The 23,057-nt window shown below is 41.9% G+C and overlaps 1 protein-coding gene across 1 annotated transcript in view; it reads right to left on the minus strand.

The window, feature by feature from the left end:
- The window catches only part of TRIM36 (tripartite motif containing 36), a 35,865-nt gene extending 27,349 nt beyond the window's left edge, over positions 1-8,516 (minus strand). The window contains exons 1-2 of the mRNA XM_036847599.1: positions 8,269-8,516; positions 5,938-6,172 (exon numbers count right to left, since the gene is read on the minus strand). Of these exons, the coding sequence (XP_036703494.1) occupies positions 5,938-6,172; positions 8,269-8,295 (262 nt within the window). The 5' untranslated portion in view covers positions 8,296-8,516. The remainder of the gene's footprint in view (positions 1-5,937; positions 6,173-8,268) is intronic.
- Positions 8,517-23,057: the final 14,541 nt, after the last annotated feature.

Raw genomic sequence — 23,057 nt, forward strand, 5'->3', positions numbered from 1 at the left:
AACACTATACACTGGTGACACCCAGATTTTGGCCTCATGTTCAGAAATTTCAGAAAAAAAGTTTTATCCCTTTTCTGTAAACCTCTTTTAACTTGTTTTTATAATAAAAAAAAAACAAGGTGTAAAGCATCACACTGAACTTCTTATATCAGACAAAATATTAAATCAATATATCTGCTAAAGAGCTTTTATTTCATCTGTCTTAACTTCTACCATTGTTTTCATAAAAACAATCAACAGAATATATATTCAGGGCAATAAAGAAAACAGGACAGATCTAAGGATACTCTGGGAAGTAAGCTGGATGGAAAAAAATCAAGACGGTAGAACTAAGAATAAAACATAACAGAATCAATATTTCTCTATAACTCTGCTAATATAGTAAACATTAGCCAAATGTGGCTATTTAAATTTAATTAAAATTTAATTTAAAATTCATTTCCTTAGTTGTAGTACCCACATTTAAAATTCTCAAGAGCCACATATGGCTAGTGGCTACCATCTTGTATGGTGCAGGGTCAAACATTTCTATGATTATAGGAAGGTCTATGGGACAGTACTACCCAGTAGCATGATATAATGGGGAAAAAAAGTAATGATGTCTTAGAAAGGTAAAGAAGCAATATAGGCCAAGCAATGCAATTTTCTATGTCAAACTCCATTTGCGGGGTCAATAATAGTTGCTAATTATCTGAACACTGCCACCTCACAGAATCAATTCTTTCCCCCATACCTTTAACTTCAAAGACAGATTAAACTAGTTAAGCATAAACCATGACACAATTATAAAATGAAGACGCCAAAAAAATTTCAAACTCGTTTATAGCAAATCCCCCCCAAAAAGTCAGCTTTCCATCATATGTTTTACCGTTTAAATGATCAAAGAGAATAATAAAGTATTTCAAAACAAAGAGAGTCAATTCCTAACAGGTTCCAAACCTGTGCCAGCTGCAACTTCTCCCATATCCTGGCTGCAAACAACTTCCCCACTGTTACCACCTGGACACGTTAAGTAGACTATTTCTCCTCATGCTGGACCCTCATGTTGGGCTTCCTGGTGTTGTGCATTGGGCTGATGCCTTATGCTTCCACCTTAATGCTTCCACATTCTGACCATCTGATGCCTATGAGTTACATTTACCCTTTGAGTATTAGCATTTTCAAACTGCAAAAACTTTTTCTCGACTACCCTCTGAATCAAAAGTAGGTAACAAGGTAATTTTTTAAGCAAACTGTTCCTATCTTTCCTCCTAATTATTAAATTTCAACACTTAAAATTCTCAGGGACTCACTAAAGCCTGTAAGAGAATGGATTACATGTGGCTTCTAGAAGTGGCTTCTGTAAGATTTTAAAATCGAGGCATGTAGAAGAAGGTGAGGAAACCAGAAAAGGGATACATTTCAGGTGTTTATTTTCTCCACTAAAATTTAAGGTATCACCAGCATTCCTGAAAAAAAGTAGCCAATTTTACTTTAAAGGTCAACTGGAGTAAAAAAAAAAAATTATTTTAATAAAATGGGTTGGCCCACCTTTCACACAAAAGCAATGTACATTATTTACCCACAAGTGAGACCTGACGGTTAAAACTCTGATCCCAAATACCTTAAAATAAAAACAAAAAATACACCATATGCACAAACAAGCAAAGATTATGGTATTAACTACAAAAATTATCAATACCTTTAAGTAAATTTTTAAATACAGAAGAAAGTACTGGCTTATTTAACCTCCCAAAGGGTAATATGGCTGTTAACGTAAGCTTTGTTCCACTAAGTAAATGTAAAGCATTTTTAAGGTAACATTAAAAAAAAACAGGGGGATGTCATTTTCTTTAAAAATATCCCATCATGGATATGTGTGTGTGTGTGTGTGTGTGTGTGTGTGTGTGTGTGTGTGTGTGTGTGTGTGTGTGTGTGTGTGTATACATGGCAAAATGCAAGCACTAATAATCAGAGCTCCATTTTAAAACATCAGAAATTGCTTGGAAATTTAGTCCTGTTGACCTTTAAGTCATGCCAGCCAAATTTGTTCACTTTCTACATGATTTTGAAGACTTGACCACTGATGTTTATTTTTAAAAAAACTTTATCTATATAAAGTTATTTGATTTAAATCTAACACTATACTGCCTGCGGCCACACAAGCAATAAAGCATTTTCTACCTCTCCACCCCAAAGATCTCCGTTGTGATGCTGTGAACAATGAACAGAAAGCTGGATTTAGAATTTAATTTCAAAGAGAAGATTCACAACCTGTTAACAAAAGATAAAGCAGTAACTGTGTCCTACACATAATACAATTATTGAATTAACAGTAAAAAAAAAGGTTTTTCCTGGTACACATGGTATTTATATAAAGCCACCAATGTAAAACAGTCATCAAGCTTATCCTATCACAGTTCAGAATTAATCACTGTTGGTGCATCACTTAAGAGACCTATACTTTATCCTATAGATTTGTATTTTTAAACAATCATACTTCTGGAAACTGTTGAATATATAAAGTAAAAATCAAGCATCTTTTTTTTGGTTTTTTTAAGTGATCTAAATCAACACAGTAAGTAAACATTACTAACAATGATTGTATCTTAATGACAACAGGTAATACAGAATGGGAGAAAAGCTTGCATATATATGACCAAAAGTGAACAGTTATATAGCTCTTTTATTTTTACACAATTTAACATGCTAGTGTTATACACACAAATCTTACTCTCCTTTCAAGGCGTCCTTCTATTTTAAAATCTGTCAAATGACCCATGCAATGCTATTTGAAAGGAATATGTGTGAAAGTGTAAGCCACATACGTCATTTTACATTTTCCAGTAGCCACAAAAAAGTAAAAATAAGTGAAATTAATTTTAGTAATACATATTTAACACAATATATCCAAAAACTATCATTTTAAAATATAATATAAAATTATTAGAGATATTTTATATTCACTTTTTCACTCTAAGAGGTACAAGTGCATATCTCAATTCAGACTAATGTGTTTCAAGCACTCAACAGCCATATGTGGCTAATGTACTGGACAGATCTGGAATTTTTGCTGTGAAGATACCCAGAGTACTACTACTCTTCCACAAGGCAGCCATCATATTCTGCAGTCATCCCTTCACCAAGTTAAATATTCTTATTTCCTATAATTGATCTCCACAGAGAAGTTTTCTAACTTGCCCCCCATGAGGACATAATACAGCTTAACAGGGTTCTTCCTAAAGAAGAGGGAGGAACATCTCAGTAAATCTATTTCTGATCTCTTGTTCTGGAAAAAATGCCATCATCGATAAATATAAGCCATCATGGCATGCTCTGTACAAATCTTATAGCAAACGTTTGTCATTCAACATCCACTCAACACATATTTATTAAACATCTACCAACTACTGTGCTAGGTAAGTTCCTGAAAACAGAAACAGTTAACTATTTTTCATCTATATTTCATTCATACTTTATATCGATCACAAAAAAACTAACCAAATCTTCAGATTCAAAGCCTATATAAAACACAGAATTTCATGAAATACACATGTGACCTCAATCTAATGATCAGTAGAAATACTAGTATTTAACTAGAATTTTATTTAATGGTCTGTGCTGAATATTAATATACAAAAACTGAATCTTGTTGGTCAATCAAGCCAGGGTCCCTAATTATCCAATGAGGATCTACCAACAGAATATGAATTTTTATCTGGTAGAATGATTTCAAGCTATCACTGTCTTTCCTCCCCTCCTCAGTATGCCAGTTTCCTAACAGGGACGAAAACATAAAAGTGATGACTTCACAAAGAGCATGACCCTCTCCAACCTCATACATCCTGCACTCCCACAGTTACCTAATGCTCCCTTTTTTGTATATACATATAATTTTTATGTGTGTAAAATATCCTCCAAGGAATTGGTGATTACCATTTTTTAAAAAATCATGTTTTTAAAATACCATAATACCACTCTTAGAATAAATCTCCTCTTATCCACTCTCTGATGGAGCACATAGACACAAATATTACCCAAGGAGACTCCATATCCCAGCATGGACCAAAAAAGATGACATTCTCTAAAATGCAAATGAGGAGAAAAAGATTCTTCTCTGACTTAAAAAAAAAGGGTTTTTTTTACAATATTAAAAAGTTACTCCTACACTAAGGAGGGAGAAATGGACAGAGTGGACAAAAGGATTAAACTGAAAACCTCAAAGCCCAAACTGGGCAGAGCTGAAGCCCTGAAGTCTGGTGCTCATGGCCGCTCGAGGACTCTCCTCCATAGGAAGGAAGTGCTGAACATGATGCTGTAGTATTTCTACCCAAACCTCTGCCTCCCCTTGACCCTTACTGCTGATTTTGGCCCTTAACTTCCCAGTGGCCCTGTTCCCAATGATTTTAAATTAATTTTGATCTACATTAATTCTGCAATAGATATTCAGAAGAAAGAAACATCATCCCAAGAGGAAAAAATTTAAACACTGGCTATATAATAATAGTATAGGACTTCCCTGGTGCCGCAGTGGTTAAGAATCCGCCTGCCAATGCAGGGGACACGGGTTCGAGCCCTGGTCTAGGAAGATCTCACATGCCACAGAAGCAACTAAGCCTGTGCGCCACAACTACTGAGCCAGCGCTCTAGAGCCCGTGAGCCACAACTACTGAGCTTGCGCACCATAACTACTGAAGTCCGTGCGCCTAGAGCCCAAGCTCCACAACGAGAAGCCACCGCAATGAGAAGCCCACGCACTGCAATGAAGAGTAGCCCCCGCTCACTGCAAATAGAGAAAGCCCGCGCGCAGCAATGAAGACCCGATGCAGCCAAAAATAAATAAATTTATTTTAAAAAAAATAAATAAATTGGGCTTCCCTGGTGGCGCAGTGGTTGAGAGTCTGCCTGCCAATGCAGGGGACACGGGTTCGAGCCTTGGTTTGGGAGGATCCCACATGCCGCTGAGCAACTGGGCCCGTGAGCCACAATTACTGAGCCTGCGCGTCTGGAGCCTGTGCTCCGCAAAAAGAGAGGCCGCGATAGTGAGAGGCCCGCGCACCGCGATGAAGAGTGGCCCCCGCTTGCCGCAACTAGAGGAAGCCCTTGCACAGAGGCGAAGACCCAACACAGCCATAAAAATAAATAAATAAATAAATAAAAGAAAGTCTTTAAAAAAAAAAAAAAAAGAATTGCATTCATTTAAAAAAAAAAAAATCTCACTCTGCTTACCCCAAATCATTTAAAATAAATAAATAAATAAATAAATTTATTTTTAAATAAATAAATTTATTTCTAAAAATAAATAAATTTATTTTAAAAATAAATTTATTTTTAAAAGTAAACAAATTTATTTTTAAAAAATAAATAAATAATGGTATAGTACATGTGCTATACATCTAATTAGATCTACTTCTACATACTACTACAGAATTCCACTACTGTTTAGCTGATGTTCAAAATCCTTATTTTAAAATTTGGATTAAAAAATGGCTGAAGAATAAAATGGAATAAAATGATACCAAATAACATTCCTCTAAAAAGTCTTCTAGAACTGGGCATTACGTAGTCTCATCCCTTAATTCTGCATATTTATTTACCTATTACCATACATAGATGGTTCCCTAGTAAGTACTTCAGTAGTCCATTATTTCATTCCTCATATAAAGGACTTCACAGGGTCAGAACACCCCCTAAAATACAGGCACAGTTAATAATGGGTTTAATACAAAATTCGTGTTCAATATCCAATATCCACTTTAAATGCATACCAAAAGACAATAAAAGTTCATTTTGACGTTTTAAAAGTTCATTTTAAAAGAGAGAGGGATTCTTTTCTAACTATAGTTTTAACTTATTCACCTGGAATGATTAACCCCCAAAACAACGAAAATAATTTCCCTTCCACAATTATCACTGAACATATAACCGAACTCCACCACCCCAGGTTCTACCACATACCTGGTCTGCTAATTCTGTCAATTTTATCCATGCTAGGGGAAGGAAGCCGAAGTCGAGGACTGCTCTGATTGGAGTTGTCTGATCCCACGTCATTGAATGAATCATCAAGCATCAGTAAGAGTTCTTTTACACATTTATGACAGATACTATGTTGACAAGGGAGAATCAATGGGTGGGTAAACAGCTCCTTGCATGCCGGGCAAATGAGCTCTCTTTCGATATTCTTAATGGTAACCTTAAGTTGAGAAAAAGAAATCAGAATCAAAGCCTTTTAGTGTGTAAATACATTAACATGCTTATACCTCTTGTATAAGTACATGTGTTTACCTTTCAAAAAAGAATTAAACAGATTTTTTTAAAGTCTGAAGTTTCGTTTTGGCTATGAAAGTCTATACCATTAATTATGTCCCCCTCATCATCCAATGCCTAGCAGTGAAGGGACATGAAATGGTTAAAGAAAAAAAAAAAAGAGAAAACCTGAAGTATGAGAAAAATTAGCATAAAGTATTAGGGGACCATAATATTTCATCAATAATTATTAAGTTATTCAAATCATTATTAATTAACTGATTTAGGAATTCAATGAAATCCTGAAAGTAGATTACTGCAATAAAAATTAAGTATATAGCACTAAGAATAGGATTATTCCTATTTAGCACATTAGCTCTGTAACTGGCAAGTAACAAGAGCTGGTAAAAACTGGGTTAGCCATTATGTTCATGGAACTCTACTTGAAATCTATTTACAAGCTGAATTATCAGCAACTTTCTACATTAAATGTGACCATTTTCCATGTGCTGCAACTGTAGTGTAGGTAAGAGGTTCTCAGGCTGCATATCAAAGCAGTTATCTTAAAAGCACTTTATGAATACTAAAAGGGTATAGGGGATTAGAAGGAACCATTATAAGCGCTCTCTCGATACTACAGGCTTGCAATATTTTCAGTGAGAAACATTTAGACTCATCACAACTAAAAAGGTCTGATGACCTCATACCAGTTTTCCCATCCTTTGCCTGTGTAGTTTTTCCCCACGGATCCCAAACTTCAGGTGCTATGAATCTATATTTAGCATTCCTGCAATTTTAATGATGGTATAATTTTAAAGTACTCATAACCCCGTACAATCATTTCAACTACTGGAAACACACAGAAAATTAAAACTGAATTAATTCACTTGTTTTAGTTAAATAAAAATGCATGCGAGTATTCCCCTTAAAATGACACCAAGTGCTTTAATAATCCCTGACAATAGCACTTCAGCCAACTGGCTTTATCACTGTCAATGGGTCTTGTGATGCAGTGTTTCTTGATGCACCACACAAATGTTTAAAAAAAGCCCACATCACGTCATAGTTTTGGTAAATTTGGAGGATATCCACACCTCACAATTCACATCAAAGAATACAGAATATTCATATCCTCTCTCATTTCGTAAAGAATTTGACATCTGATTCAAAAGGAAATTATTGTCCTGAATGTTCAAAACAGGCTCTCACGCCCCATTTTATGAGAGGTTTACTTCCCACTGAAAGATCTAAAATCATTTCCACTTTTCTTGTACACAGAGCAGTGCATAAGCTTTCTAATCACAATGGATATAAAGCAATTCTTACGCAAAAGAAAAATTTAGTGCTCATTTTACATTCACTGAGAGGAAACAATCTGATTAAGAGAAATGTGATGTGCTGGCTCCCCCAATTAAGCTATTTCAAAATAAATGAGGTTCGACGGGAAACTAGCAAGTTGGAAAGAATTGCATATCCGACCCCTTGAAACAAAAACACTTGTACCCCGACAGCTGCTGGAGGAAGCCCGCCTCCCGAGAGCAGGCAAAAGCGGGGAGGAGCCATTGCTCGAGGCGACTGCGGGCCAGGCCCGCGAGGGTCCGAGGGGGACTGGAGAGCCGGCGCCACCGCGGTCCCAGACAAAGGAAGGCGGGACACGCGCGGGACACGCGCCCCGGGCCTTGACGGGCACCCGACTCCCTAAAGCGAATTAATTCTACAATCTGAATACCATTAAAGAGCCCCGCCCAAACTCCCCCAGGTTCTCAGGTGAGCCATCAACGCACAGGAGTGGCGCACTCTTCCGGGTCCCGGTGACCCCGAGTCCGACCGTCCCCACTGAGGGGCAGAAATGGGGTGCCCCGGGCTGCGGAACACTGCCCGGGGCGGGAAAGGCGAAGAGGAAGCGGGGCCACCACACGTCCGCCCTCGCTCCTCCGAGGGGAGAGGGTCCCTCACGGCTCAGGGCAGAGGGGAAAGAGAAACCCAGGGGACCCGGCGCGCCGCCACCGAGGCGTTAGGCGGCCGTCCCTCTCCCACACTCACCAGCGAGTCTGAACCATCCCCCTCCATGGTAGCCTTCTGCCAGGTGTCATCAACCGCAGGATCCAAACAGGCAGACAGGCGGCCCCTGGCTGGGTCTGGTGGGCGGGTCCCTGTGGCTGCCGTGGAACCTCGGTTCGGAGCCGGAGGGCGAGCTGGTCAGCCGGACCCGACCAGCGGACCGACGCGGCGAGGAGGCCAGGGCGGGCGAAAGCAAAGACGCGGAGAGCCGAGCTTTGCTCCCTGCGATGGCCCCGTGAATCCCGCCCCGCATCCGGCTGCAGCGGCAGCTCCTGCGGCCTGCGCCTGGGCGGGCAGCCACGCGGAGACCAAGGCCAGGGAGCCGCGGAGGGCGGGGCCTGGGCGGGGCGGCGCCGTCGCCCGGGCAACAGCGCCCACCGCACAAAGGAGGAGGGGCCGCGGGCGGGTGGGAGACCCAGCGGCAGAGCAGCGGGCGGGGGTGTGGCAATCGGCGGGGTTCCAGCTCGCTCCGCCACCGCCTTTGCCCCTTCCCCGCCGCTCCATACTGCCGCCCGAGCCGCCACCTTCGCCCCCTGCCGGGTAGGAAGCCTCGGAGGGTCGGAAGTGAGGGCGGGGAAGGGGCGGTGGAGGCCGAGGGCCGAGCCGGGGCGGGGCCGCGGTGGAGCGGTCCGGCGGTGCTGCCCCTGACTACTGCCCTGGCCACTGCTCCGCGCCGACCCTCTGCTCTTCATTTTGCTTTCCGTGCGCTCTGCTAAAGCGCGGACTAACCATTCAGAGACAAGCTCCATTTCCTGACTCTAGCCGGGGCGGCGGGGCGAGGGCTGGCCCAGGCCGCCTTCCCGTGCCGTCGCACCCGGCACACAGAGTCGCGCGCGGGGGAGGCGACCAGGGCGAGACCCGGCTCACCCCACCCCAACCGGGGCCGGGGGTTTCCCCTAGAGGGTCCCTGTCCCCGCCCCGCTCTCCTCCTTCTCTTCCGGCCCCATTCGTAGCGTGAACTTCACATTCCCTGACTGGTCACCAGCCACTCGTTGTCTGCTTCTGCTTTTACACACCAGGGCGCCGCGCTGCCACGCACGGCACGTTCTTGCCAAGTGGCGCGGGGACAAGCCGCAGCGTAGGGGTCCCTCTCCCGGGTACTGGCCGGGAATTAGAGGCGGCAGCCCCCTGCCCCGCCTGGTGTTGCGTCCCGCCGCCGCCGCCGCCGCGCGGTTCCCACCCCCGGGCACAGAGGGTGCGGGGAAATCGGGACAGCTGGTTGGTCTTTAACGGCTCCGGCACCCACGCACCCAGGCGGTGGGCGCCCGCCCTGTGTTCAGGCACCGCTTTTCCAGCTCGGAGACTAGCCGCGTCAAATTCACCTGCTGCGGTTCAAGCGCGTTTCTTCCAGATTTCAAGGCAAACCGAAAACACATTAACGTGGGGTTGTTGGAAGCCGTATTGTTAGATCACGCCACCGCCCTCCCAGCTGGCTAAATAATTCCATCTCTTATGTATAGACTGAGAAAACAGAAGCTCTAAGCAGCTGGGCGAAGGGACCACAGAGCTGTATGTAGCGCGGCATCCCGTTTAGGTTTTGACACGCTTCCCACTTTTATTTCCCATTTGGGACAATTCTCTGTCTGTGGCAAGTTCCGCCGTCTTCCCACAGCTCTGTCAGCAGTAATAGCCTCTTCTCCAGCCGACGATTAAATAACGCTGTGGCAGTGTAGAATTAAGAACAGCAAGGGACCGTAGCAATTGTCTTTAATGGAATACCCTCAATTTACAGATGAGGTGCAGAGAGGATGAACACCTTGCCAAATAATGACTGGACTGTTCTGATCCAGATTAATGCCCGCTGCGTGGCCGAACATGCTGGAGTTGAGGCTGCTTCCTCCCCACGGGTTCTGAAGCGTCCTAATCAGAAGGGAACTGAGGAAGATAACAAATGCGTGTGTAATTTAGTTACCTATATGATGTCCTACACCATGTTCCCATATAGATTTTAAAAGGCTCGACCATTAAAAAGCATTATAAGTCGGTTTCTGTTTTTAATTCTGGTCTTTGGGTTCAACAATACCCCTTTGGCTGTAATCTCACATCAGCACACTTGAATAGTGCTTTGGTCCGAAACTAACGAAAGTACAGAGTAAAAGAGATTAGAAGGTTTCATAAACATGAACTAAAGAAAAAAACTGTATAGACAATACTTGGCTGAAAATAAATTTGAAAGCCCTTCCATTATGCAAATCAAATGACAATGAGTTATTTTTCACCTGATTCTCAAAGTTCAAAAAATATGTTAATACACTTGGTAAGAATGTGGGAAAGTAGACACTTTCAAACTTTTTTGTAACAGTGTAGATTGGTCCAGCTTATTTGAAGGGAAATTTTGTAAAACCTATCAAAAAATTTCAGTGTTTCTACCTTTAACTAAACAATTCCACTTCTAATAACTTTCCCACTGAAAGACTTGCATTGTACACTAAAACGTGTACAAAGATCTCAGGGGGACTTCATAGAAATTAAATATCAACCATCCATAATGTACATCCATGCCATGAAAAGTATTTCAGCATTGCAGCAGTTAAAATGAATGCACTGATGAGAAAGGATTTCTAAAATAGTGTCAAACAAATACAAAACCATATGGATTCTGTATGTTGCCACTTTGGGAAAAAAAAAAAAAGGTGAGACAGGCAGGCATATTGCTTACATAGGCAAATAAGTAAATAAAAGTAAGTCTGAAATGGAGCACAAAAATTGGTAACAGTGTTGTGGAGAAGTAAGGGGATGGAGTCAGGTGCAGAAGACACTTTCCACCCACATTGTATTGTATTATTTGCTCTTTAAAATATGTGTATGTTTTACTTCTAGAAACTTTTTAATGTAACTTAATCCATAAACTTTTAAATCCATATTTATTTAAACTATTTAACCCATATACTTTTAAAAGCAAAACGGTGGAGGGGGAATATTGGTAAGAAGATAGCAAATATGAAAACCACCAGTCTAAATGACCACTCTCCCATTTGCCTAGTCATTTCTCCCCCCTTGGCTGCCATGCTTTGGGGCATCTCATCACTTTCTCTCAACATCCATCCATCTCAGCCTCCCAGGTATCAAAGATACCAAGAGCCTTCCCAGTTCCTCAGCTTAAAATCTTGTGTGGTTTGGGTTTTTGTTTTTGTTTTTTTAATTCTTCTCTTTCCTTTCCCCGTACCTCTCTCTGACAGCCTTCAAATCCTCTTACAACAACTCAAAATGAAACTAGTATAGTATGGAGGGCCTAGAATTACTATGCTTCTTCTCTGTAGACATTTGAAGGCGTTTATGTAGGAATGACATGAAAGATGTGTTTTGTTTTGTTTTTTAAATCATTATTCCCCCAATTTGTATTGCATATACCATCCCTTGGTGCCTGCCCCTCCCCAGTTTGGAGTATCCTAGCACCTTCTTTTCCAGTAGTTTCTTTTAAAACATGGGTCAAAATTCAACACAAGGAAGCCTCTTCCACATCTATCACCCCCTCCAGTCCACAGACCTTCAATACTCCTGCCTATATTATATCTTGTGCTTGGTGGTGTTGTGTAATTGCTCTTCTATCACAGGGGTGTGAGCTGTCTCAAATCTATCTGCTTCATGAAGTCCAAAAGGTCAATTTCTCCTCCTTCACCTGCCATCAACCACCACTCCCGAAACACACACACACACACACACACACACTATTCAGGTCTGGTAAAATAGACGTTCAATAAATATTCATTACCTCACACTTAAAATATAAACCTGATACCCTTTAGTTTCTACACTATTCACTAAACTGACCTGCTCTTTTTCCACACTGACTCCTAATACCCAACAAGAGCTTAAATTCCTGGCCAAGTCAGGTCCTAATGACCCTGGTGCATATTTGCGTCAGTGCCGTGAGGCACCACTGGCTCTTAATCTGTTTGGTCTGAGGTCAAACAGCCAGGGTACTGTTCTGTTAGTATAGCTTGAACAGAACAAGCAACAAGGTCCCATGGCCAGCATACTTCTAAACCTTGCCCCCTGGTGGAAACAACCTGGGTTTTCAATTAAGAGAGCCCCTGGACTTAGGGGAAGTAAAGAAGGTGGCGATGAAGTCAATCACAGGGTTTCACAGTAGACTGGCACATGCACTGTCTAAGCTGCTGGGGATCAGGAGGGACAACAAATGACATTTACCAATTATTGACCCAAGCATCTGACAAGCCAAGCTTACCTGTCATAAAGTGTTTCTGTGGGAACAACCTCAGGGGAGAGGAGTCCAGCAAGCCAGGAAGTTCGGATTTCCCTTGCCGAGCCAACTCCAGCTCATCTTTCAAGGTGCAAATCTAGAGCCTCCATCCTCATTAGTCTAGTTCTCATTGATCAGCTCCCTTTACTCTGAGTTCCTCTAGCACTTAGAGTCTTACCGCTCAGTTTAACACCATTACATGCTCTCATTTCGTACACTCATTTTTGATGTTTTGTAAGCCTTATCTTCCCATCCATTTCAAGCTTTTGTTTGTTTAAGAGAAAATCCAGGAGGCATTTATCTGCTAACTGGTAACACCAGACCAACAATTTGAGAGTTGATGAGAGATACAGTGCTGCTCTGGCAGACGTTTCCCCATTAAAGGCAGGAGTGTATTGGCTGCACAACTGGTGGGCAAAGGGGTCCCTTAGCCAACTTGGGGTATGAACAATATCGATAATATTCAGAGGTTGTTAGCAGGTCCCCTTTGACCGCATCTTATTATTCCTACACTTAGGGTTGCTAGGTTTAGCAAATAAAAACACAGGACACCCTGTTAAATTTGAATTTCAGATACATAATGAACTTTTTTAGTATATATCCCAAATATTGAATGGGATATATTTACATTAAAAAATCTGTTGTTTAACTGAAATTCAAATTTAACTCTACATCCTGTATTTTATCTGGCATCTCTACCTCCCATTGTTAATGATCATAGTTTGCATATAAGGTGTCTCAAGACCCAACCCTGTTGTCAAAGTAGCTAGATGTAATAGCTTTACTTATTGAAGGCCTACTATGTGCCAATAACTGTATTAGGAACTTTGCACAAAATATTCATTTAATCCTTGCAATAACCCTGTGAAATAGGTATAATTCCCTTCAGAGGGGACATGTAACAGTCACAAGTCCTCTCCACCTCTATCCGGAGATCAAGTAATACCCTCAAGGTCACATGGCTAGATACCAAGAGCCAAGATTCAAACCTGGGTCTCACTCCAGCATCCCTACTCAGGCCCACAGGAGTGTCTAACATGCAATTTCAATGTCATAGAAAATATGATTTAAACATTCTTTGACAAAGGAGTTTCAGAGACAGTTTTTTCCCCCAAAATTATCTTTCGAGTAATGTAGTAAAAACATCAGAGGAAAATTCTGATATTTATAAAATTAGCTACATTCAAGTGATCCTGCTATCATCTAAATCTTCTCTTCGCCTTTCCTCCTCCCCACAACACACACACTTTACCCAATCCCAAGATATAAAAAAATATTTTAAAGGATACTTTGCAGTGGGCACAACATTAGTATTATCACCCAGTTTAGATTCAGTTGTGTGAGCAACTATCTATTGAGCCTTCTGAAAAAGATCATTTGGTGGTATTTTTGTTTTGGTTCCAGGAGATGTTTAAGACTTTACGTTAGTCGAGATGTGAGGATTTTCTAAATGTAATTCTTTCAGAGTATAAGCATCTTCTTGAAAGCAAATTTTGTGTTTATAAAAGTTCTTGAATCTTTTGTGCCTCAAAGACATTCAAAGTTAAAAGTAATAATTCACCAAGTAATGGAATCATCGCCTGTTTCTCTATTAAAATTAAATGTAAGCTTTCCAAAGCCTCTTTATTTTGCTCAAACTATTGTACTCCTTGGATGTGCCTGAACAGTAACTATTGAACCGTGGGAAACAAGAAGTGCTTTCTGGCTGTGAATATATAAAAATAAGTATGTTTAAATGCTAAATAAGGAAGCATACTGAATTTAAATTCTTCTATGTTCCTTGTCATCAAATCTTCATTATATGATTCTAGAAAAGCGTGTGACAGTGTGAAGAAAAGAAGTGTATGAAGATGATAAAAAATTAATAAGATAAATCTTTCTAGAGACCAAAACAGTTTGAAAATACTGCTTTGTGTAATCCTAGATATTGATCACAGAGTTGGAAAGCTCTCTTTTAGCCCAAAGAGATGAGTTACAAAAGAAAAACCAAACCAAAACAAAACAAAACAAAACAACAAAAAACAAAACCTCAGAGAGCAGCTTCCAGAAATGGTACAAATTTCTGTATTTCTGTGATAGTGAAATATAAGCAAGTCCATTTACATTGATTTTTTAAACCTCTTGAGAATTATCATAGGTATTAACCATACTCATAGGGTATTGTTTGATGAACAGAAAGACCACAATGGTAGAGATCACTGTGTACTTTAAATATTAAAGTAATCATCACAATAGAGTAAAACTAGATGATCAACTTTGTCATGTGGGTTTTATATTACTCTAAGATGAAAGGCTCACCTCCCACATTCAAGAACACAGCAGTAAGCTAATTTAATTTGAAATAGACACACAGCAAACTGCTGCCACTGGGAAATGCAGTAGATTGGAGGTGGAAGTGAAGTTCCACCTTTTACTCTGTAAAATTTTCTGTAAAGTTTGAATATTTTGCAATGAGCATGTATTAAACATTGTAAAATTTTAAAGCCGTCAGAGACAAGTGAAAGAAATTATGATGATGGTCAACCCCTCAACTTTGAAGGAAGGGAAGGAAAGGGCAGGGGGTTAGGAAGACAAGAGCCTCTGCTCTTTTTTTTTTTTTAACTCCATGAGCTTGGTGTAATTAGATCAGTTTCACATTATTCTTTACCTTACCAACTTGAGCTACAAAGTGGAACCTAACTTCTCAGAGGAAAATAAAGCAAGTCAAAGGTCCGCTAGTCCATGGCTAATACTCAGCGAGGTATTCTGTGTTCAAATCCTGTATAATCACATATATAAGCAGGGTTTTAAATAGAGTTAGGAGGCGGAGCTGTGAGGAAAGTGGGCAGAGAATAAGCTTGAGTTGTAATGGTTAGGAGGCTACTCCTGACCCCTCACGCCCCACCCCGCCAAATAAAAGGCAGAGGGAGGAACTGTCCTAAGATCTCACTGTGAGAGCCTACTTTCCAACTCAAGACATTTCACAGGGATACCTGCCTCTCTAACTTTGGAAGTCAGCTGAGCTCCTGTTCCTGCTTTTGCTGCAGGCCCATTACTGAAACCTAGTGAAGAGGGTCCGCCTAATGGAGAGCGAGGCAGAGAAATTCAGTGGATGAAGCCAGAAGGTTATTTGAGTTTTGTTTTGTTCATTACAGTGAGCATATTGTGAAACACAATGCTAATTCTGAGAGGTTTTTGTTCACCTGACTTTATTATAAGAAGTTTTAAGGGTTCACTAATGGTTCTGCCCTACTCGCCCATTTAGTATTCATGAGAAGTTCACCTGCCTGCTTCATAATCACCTGGGATGTCAACTTGCAGATCCCTGGGTCCCACCTCAAAACTATTCTCTCCGTATATCAAGTGTTGCCTGCTATTGAAGGAAAGTATTAGCCAACTAATACAATTCTGGCTTTCTCTGAAGAATGTCTGAGCACCACGGGCCTAAACTCACCTCTCCATCATCCTATTCCCGATCCCATCAAGAGTGGTACATTTATTTTGCAATCAACAAAAGGCATCCTCTTTCCCTCCCCCCCCCCCCCCCCCCGAGTTCCTAGGCAACCAGGGTCCTGCTGTGTGCTTCAGAGGGCCAGTTTCTGGCCCTCTGGCGGCAAGCCTCCTCGCCCAGAGCCAGCACTTCCTTCTGGACTTCTTTCTCCAGGGTCGGTCCTCCAGAGGGTAGAGAGTGCTGTAGTACGCATCCCAGACGGGGCGGAGAGGGGGAAGGTGCTGGTGGCCAAGGGGAAGCTGTTTGGGGCGACAAGGAGCTTGGAGATACTGGTCAGGATGTCCCTATGCATGTGCAGGAGGCCCCTCGAATTGTAGGATGGAGCCCCAGGATTCGAAGAAAATTAGAACCAGGGTCCTCCATTTGTACTTCTGGTCCGGGGTGTAAATGATAGGGATGGCCCGAAGCACAGCCTCGACCTTCGAAATGTTCATAAGTATTCTGTTTCGGATGAGTGTATTCCGTGTTTGCAGAACAGGAGAGAGAATTCAGGGAGGCTCACAGTTCGCCGGGGACGCTTCCGTCTGGGACGGCGTTAACCGGCTCCCCAGCCCCGGGAGCCGCGGGACTGCCTGGCCTGAAGCATCCACGGAGTTGGGGTTAGTGAGGTATGAGACTGGTGTTTCAGGTGCTCGCACCAGAGCTGCAGATCATCCTTCTCCTTTCTGATGACCTTGCGCAGGGCCTCCTTTTGTCGTCTGTGCCACAACCTTTTCTCGAAACTCCAGGTGCAGAAGACAAACGCGGACGCCGTTTCTCGCCTTCTAGCCACAGGCGAATCCCGGCAGGCCGCGCACCGCGCAGCCTTCGCATTTCCCGACACTTCCCGCCTGTAAACCAATTAGGTGCCTCTCCAGGCACTTTCTCTGATGCAGCGCGGAGGCCCGCCTCCCCGCAAGGCTTTCAGCTTAGGCGCGGCGCCACCCGGCCCGGCCGAGGGCGCGGTCACCACGCGCCACCGACAGCGCCAGCCTGGGTTTCTAAAGGGCTCCGGGACAGGTGCCTGGCTGAAATCCGGTGCCTTAGCATCTCCTCCCCACCAAAGGAAGGATGTTTGAAATGTTCCCGACCTGGGACAACGGCCAAGGACCTGGAAGGAGTGCTGATAACGCCAAGGCTTGGCGAACGGGGGTTCTGCTCCTATTTATCCGCCACAAGGTCGAACTGCTTGCTGAACCCGATCCCACCCTCCTCGCCTATTCACCGTCTGGTCCGACCCTCCCTCCGCGCTCCGCGCCTGGACGGGCGAGGTCAACCCCTCGATGTCACCACGCTTAGGAGCCCTGGAGGCGTCAAGGAGAGCTCCCTGGCCAATGCCCGGCCCTCCTCCCCATCTTCGCAGGCTGAGATCTTGACCCTCGCCGTCCCGAGAGCCCCCGCGGTCGCCCAGCGGGCCAAGTGCCTTTTGGCTCGTTTCAGAAATGCCGCGCAATTAAAAAAAAAAAAAAAAAGAAGGCGTCTACTTTGCGTTCTGCAGCTGCTGGGGCGCCCTGGCTGAGAGCGCGGACCTGGGACTGCAGCCCCGCCCTCCCCGGCGGCTTCAAGGGCCCGGGACGCCTACAGCCACAGGCCGTGTAGTGCCTGGAGTGGGGGCCCAGGCCGCGGCTCCGCGCGCCCCGGCACTTACCTTGCCTCTGGCTAGCAATTCCATGATGTAGCCAAATTCACTTATCTCCCCCGACTCAGACATGGTTACGACCCTTCGCAAACTCGGGAGGAACCAGGCAGGTGCATCGAATACGTTCTTTTTCTCTCTCTTGTTCTGTTTTTAGTCTGAGTTTTGCCAAGCGCCCCGCCTGTATGCTGTTAACGAGGAAAAATGAGAAAGCGGGGGGAAAAAGCAAAAAAGGGGTTGGGTGGGATGAAGGCCATAGAGGGCTCCTGGGCAGCCACGTCTGGCGTTCTTAGCTCCGGGCAGGGCGACGTAACGGAACAAACGAGGGCGGCGGAGGCGGTGGCGACCGTGAAATCCTCACCGGGCGGAGCAGGGCGCGGAGGCCCCGCCTCCTCGGGGGTCGCGGCCCGCGCCTCCTGCCGGGGGTCGGACGGCTGCGGAGACAAACACCTACACAAAAGCTTGTCTGCTCCCGGCGTGGCGCCGCCCCAGCCCGGACACCCACTGGATAGTTAAAGCCGTCCTTTATGCGATGGCTGAGACGGTGGCTGTCTGGAGCTCTCAGCGCAAAAAGGACCAGGAAAAATCCTCATCCCACTGTCTGGAGGTGCGAGGGCAGAGAGAATGAATGCAGAGCAGGCACAACAAAGGATCTGGCTGACAGCGCCGGAAAAAAAAAATAAGTGAGGGCCCAGGAAGCGGCAACGCCGCATCTCAAGTCAGCCTTCCTGAAATCCAATAGGTAACAAAGACCAAGCCAGCGCTTCTGAGACGAGAACAAACACCAGGATTGTATTTTAAACACTCTAAGTGTGTAAGGTCGATTGTATCTCTATATCCTCTTGATACTCAACTTTCCTTTAATTTGAAAAAAAAAAAAAAAAAAGGACTCCTGCCAGCAAGATTCCTGGACATTCTCACCCCTAGTTACTGACTAACTCACTTTCCAATTATTTATTTCATTGATTGAGTTAAACATTCAGTGCATGTTTCTCACGTTTTATACTTCTTTTTAAAATAGCAGCTCCCCTAGGAGGCTGCAGCTGAAACGGCCTCTTAGTCTTCTCCCTGCTTCACTCATACCTGACTATCTTTGCTTCTCTTGAGAAGAAAACTTGGCGGAACAAAGTCAGGACTACTCTATTCCTCCACTATAGGCAGCCTCTTATCGTTCCTGAAAAGGAGGAAAGTGATAAGGGCATGAGCTTTTCTTTAAAAAAAAAAAGAAAGAAAGAAGAAAAGAAAAGAAATGCCAGCTATGATTAGATTAGACACAACTATAAGATTTACTGCAAGAATGAAACCATTTTCCTTAGGGATTTTTCTTGTTTGCCTTTTCTTTTGGTCATTTTCTGATTTCTCTTCTCTGGTCCAGAAATCCAAAAGTATATAATGATTTCTTTCTTTTTTTTCCTGCACATAAAGCTCCAATAATGTTGCTCCTTGACTCTTCTTCCACTAGAACTTGGCTCCTTCTTCAGTGTGTTAACTTTTCTCTCTGAGTTGGTGCCGATCGCCTCTTACAGCAAGCAGCAAAAGTTAATGTGTTGGGTGTTCGCAGTTGGGCTCAGTAGGAGATAAGACAAAATCATAATGCTTCTTGTTTAGAAGCTTCTTGTCCTTCTCAAGTTCTGCAGAACCTTGTGTATGCCCTTTGCTTCCATAAGGAAAACTAAACAAAATTCAAGTAAGGTCTGTAGCATCCATGAATGCATTCCTCCCCAATATTAGCAATACTTGACAGATTGCCAGAAAGAGGTATTGCTTTAAAAGAGAAAGTTTTTCACACCCAGAAAGAATTTGGGCACATAATAAAAATCACGATGTTAGAGCCAAACTAGTCTTATGTCAGGCATGACAAGCAGGAAGAAGGGAGAGACAAAGGAACAAAAAAAGCCAAATGTTTCCCCTTAAAAAGCTTTCCCCCAAAACCCCATCCAATGACCTCCACTTACATCTCCCGTGTGAGAACAAGGACATATGTCCACCCATAGTTACAAGGAAGGCTGGGAAGGTGATTATTTTACTCTGGGAACATTGCCACTCTAAACAAAATCAAGGATTTATTAGTGAGGAAGAAGAAGAAAGAGATATTGAGCAGGAAACTGTTGGTTTCTGCTACCCCTGGGGTAAGTCCATTCAGTTTCCTGAGTTTCTTTCTTCTTTTTTTTCACTTTTTTGGCTGCACCACGCGGCACGTGGGATCTTAGCTCCCCGACCAGGGATTGAACCCGTGCCCCCTGCAGTGGAAGCGTGGAGTCTTAACCACTAGACTGCCAGGGAAGTCCCAGTTTGCTGAGTTTCAATTTTCTCTTCTGTAAAATGACTGGTTTTGAACTAAATGGTGTTCCTCTTCTGGTTTTGAACTAAATGGTCTAACCTCTTCCTGCTCTTAATGCTAATGTCTCCAATCTAAGGATCCCTTTACCATCTGGCAGCACTAGCTGCTCCTCTTTTCCCTGAATAAGTTGCTGTTACAAAAGATCTGTCCACCCAATCACTTGCTATTAGGAAATACTCCAGGCAAAATATGCTTAACAGTTGCCTGGATTCCCACCCAAGGCCAAGATGGGGCTGGGGGCAAGGGTGTTAGAATCAGCTGCTGTAGTGGCAAGAAGTGGAACTGGCCATGAGAGTCCAGATAGGTGCCCACAAGTTGGACACTGAGCATTTACTCAGATGCCTGGTGGTACTTACCACTCTTTATTTAGTCACTGAGTGAACAGCACTATGGAGCATTAAGAACCTTTCAAAGATGACAGGCATACAAAATGAAGACTCCATTAACATTTCCCTTGAAATTCTCTGTACAGACTTCAAAGACACAGGATCAGTCAGTAGGTGCCAAACAAAATTTGCTTTATTATTTCTCTTACTTCTAAGAACAAAATAAGTTTAATATCATACAGATTAATATCTAACTTCATTCCCCATAGGAACCAAAATTAAGAAAAAAGTTAAGTCACATTTCTCAAAAATAATAAAAGTAGCATGACAGATGCTGCTTCACAGGGAACTTCCCCACCTAAAAGAAGATATTTAATAGCGGGATTACGTGATGTGTGAATTTTTCACACTGAGAAGTCTAGCAATATTAAAGAGTCCCTCACTGTGGGAAATCTAATTGTCAGTTTCCATCTAATGGAGAAAACTTTTCAATATAACTGCTTAATTGCCATGCGGATTACTGAAATAACTCTAACTTATAGAGAGCCACAGCTTTTGCCTTCATTTTCATCCATGACACCCTATTTTCTCCTCCTTATAGTAAACAACATAACACAATAGTTTTAACAAATAACACACAAAATACACATTCCAAGTTTTTCTTAGCTGTGGACACAAATAAATAATTGTACAAATTTAGAAGTTGAAATCTATGATGATGAATGTTTAGCAGTTTAAGAGTTAAAGACTGGAATTAGTAATATAAAAATATCCTGGTTTTAATAGACCCTCATATTTACTTCAACAGTCTTTATTTCAAAATTGGAAACATAAATGTAGCTTTCTGACACAAATGCATCCTAGCACCTATATCTAGAAAGGTCATTTAAAATACCTAATTTTTTAACAGCTTTATTGAGGTATGATTTACATACCATAAAATTCACCAATTGTAAGTGTACAGTTTAGTAATTTTTATTAAATTATGGAGTTATGCAATCATCTCATAATCCAGTTCTAAAACATTGGAATATCTCTCCATTTATTGAGATTTTCTCTTATTTCTCTTAGCTGTGCTCTATAGTGTTCAGATATATTGCACTGCTTTTGTTAAATGCGTTGCTAAGTATCTTATTATTGTGAATGAACTTGATTTCTTAATTTCATTTTTGGGTTGTTTATTGCTTGTACACAGAAATGCAACTAATAATTGCATAATAAACTGTATCTTGCAATGTTGTAAAATTCAATAATCCGTAATTAAAGAAAGTTTTACTTTTTCCTTTCCAGTCTGTATGCCTTTATTTTTCTTGCCTCATAGCTCTAGTTAGAGCCTCCATTATAATACTGAATAAAAGTGACAGGAGTTGACATCCTTGCCTCATTCCCAATAGTAGCAGAGAAACAGTCCATCTTTAACCATTAAATATTGGTTTAGCTACATTCCATAACTTTTGATACATTGTGGGTTTGTTTTTATTCATTTAGAAATATTTTCTAATTTTTCCTTGTGACAGGCCATCTAGAAATATGTTGTTTAATTTCCAAATTATTCCAAATTTCTAAATAATTTAGATTTCCCATATTTCTTCCTGTTGATTTCTAATCTAATTTGGTTTTAAACAAAGACCATTTTTAAAATTTTTTTCAATGTTTTTAAAATATATTGAGGCTTTTTTACGGGCTAACATGGGAGTTAGCAAACCTTCTCTTACTGGGTGAGATATTAGTTAAACATTTAGCACTTGCAGCAATACAGTCTTTTTGATGAAAGCACAGTCAACAATAGATAAACAAGTGGGTGAGGCTATGTTCCAATAAACATTTATTTATAAAAATAGGCAACTGAATAAGCACATGAAAAGGTGCTCAACCATCATTAGTCATTAGGGAAATGCAACCCAATACCACTTCATACCTACTGGGATGCTTATAATTTAAAAGAAATGGAAAATAAGTGTTTGTGATGATGTGGAGAAATTGGAAGCCTTGTACATAGCTGATGGGAATATAAAATGATGCAGTGGGAAACAGTTTAGTGGTACCTCAAGAAGTTAAACATAAAACTACCAGCAATTCCACTTCTAGGTAGATACTCAAAAGAACTGAAAGCAGGGACTCAAAGAGATACTTGTTTGTACACAAGTGTTCATTGCTGCATTTTTCACAATCAACAAAAGATATAAACAACCCAAGTGTTGATCAACACATGATTGGATAAACAAAATGTAGTATATACATATAATGGAATTTTTTTGTCTATAATATGGAATGAACTTCTGATATATGGTACAATATGGATAGACCTTGAAAACATTAGGCTAAGTGAAATAAGCTAGACACAGAAGGACAAATACTACATAATTTTCTTTATATAAAATGTCTAGGATAGGCAAATTCATAGGGACAGAAAGTAGATTAGACAGACCGGAGGGAGAGGGGAATGGGGAGTTACTGTTTAATGGGTACAGAGATTATGTTGTGGATGATGAAAAATTTGGGGTATAGTTAATGGTGATGGTTGCACAACATTACGAATGTAAATAATGCCACTGAACTTCACACTTAAAAATGGTTTTAAAAAATTAGGTATCTGGCTCTTGAGTTGTAGTTTACTGATTGTTTCCTAAAATATTATCTGTTTTGGGTAATATTCCATGTATGCTTAAAAGGCATGTGTATTCTTCTGTTGGGTGGAGCATTCCATGAATCAGCTAGGTAAAGTTGGTTTTCCATGTCTTAGGTCTTTGTTCTTCCTCTGTTCCTCCTCTACTGTATTCTTTTGCGTTAAATTT

This window comes from Balaenoptera musculus, chromosome 3 (genome assembly GCF_009873245.2).
Source record: "Balaenoptera musculus isolate JJ_BM4_2016_0621 chromosome 3, mBalMus1.pri.v3, whole genome shotgun sequence".
Taxonomy (NCBI): Eukaryota; Metazoa; Chordata; class Mammalia; order Artiodactyla; family Balaenopteridae; genus Balaenoptera; species Balaenoptera musculus.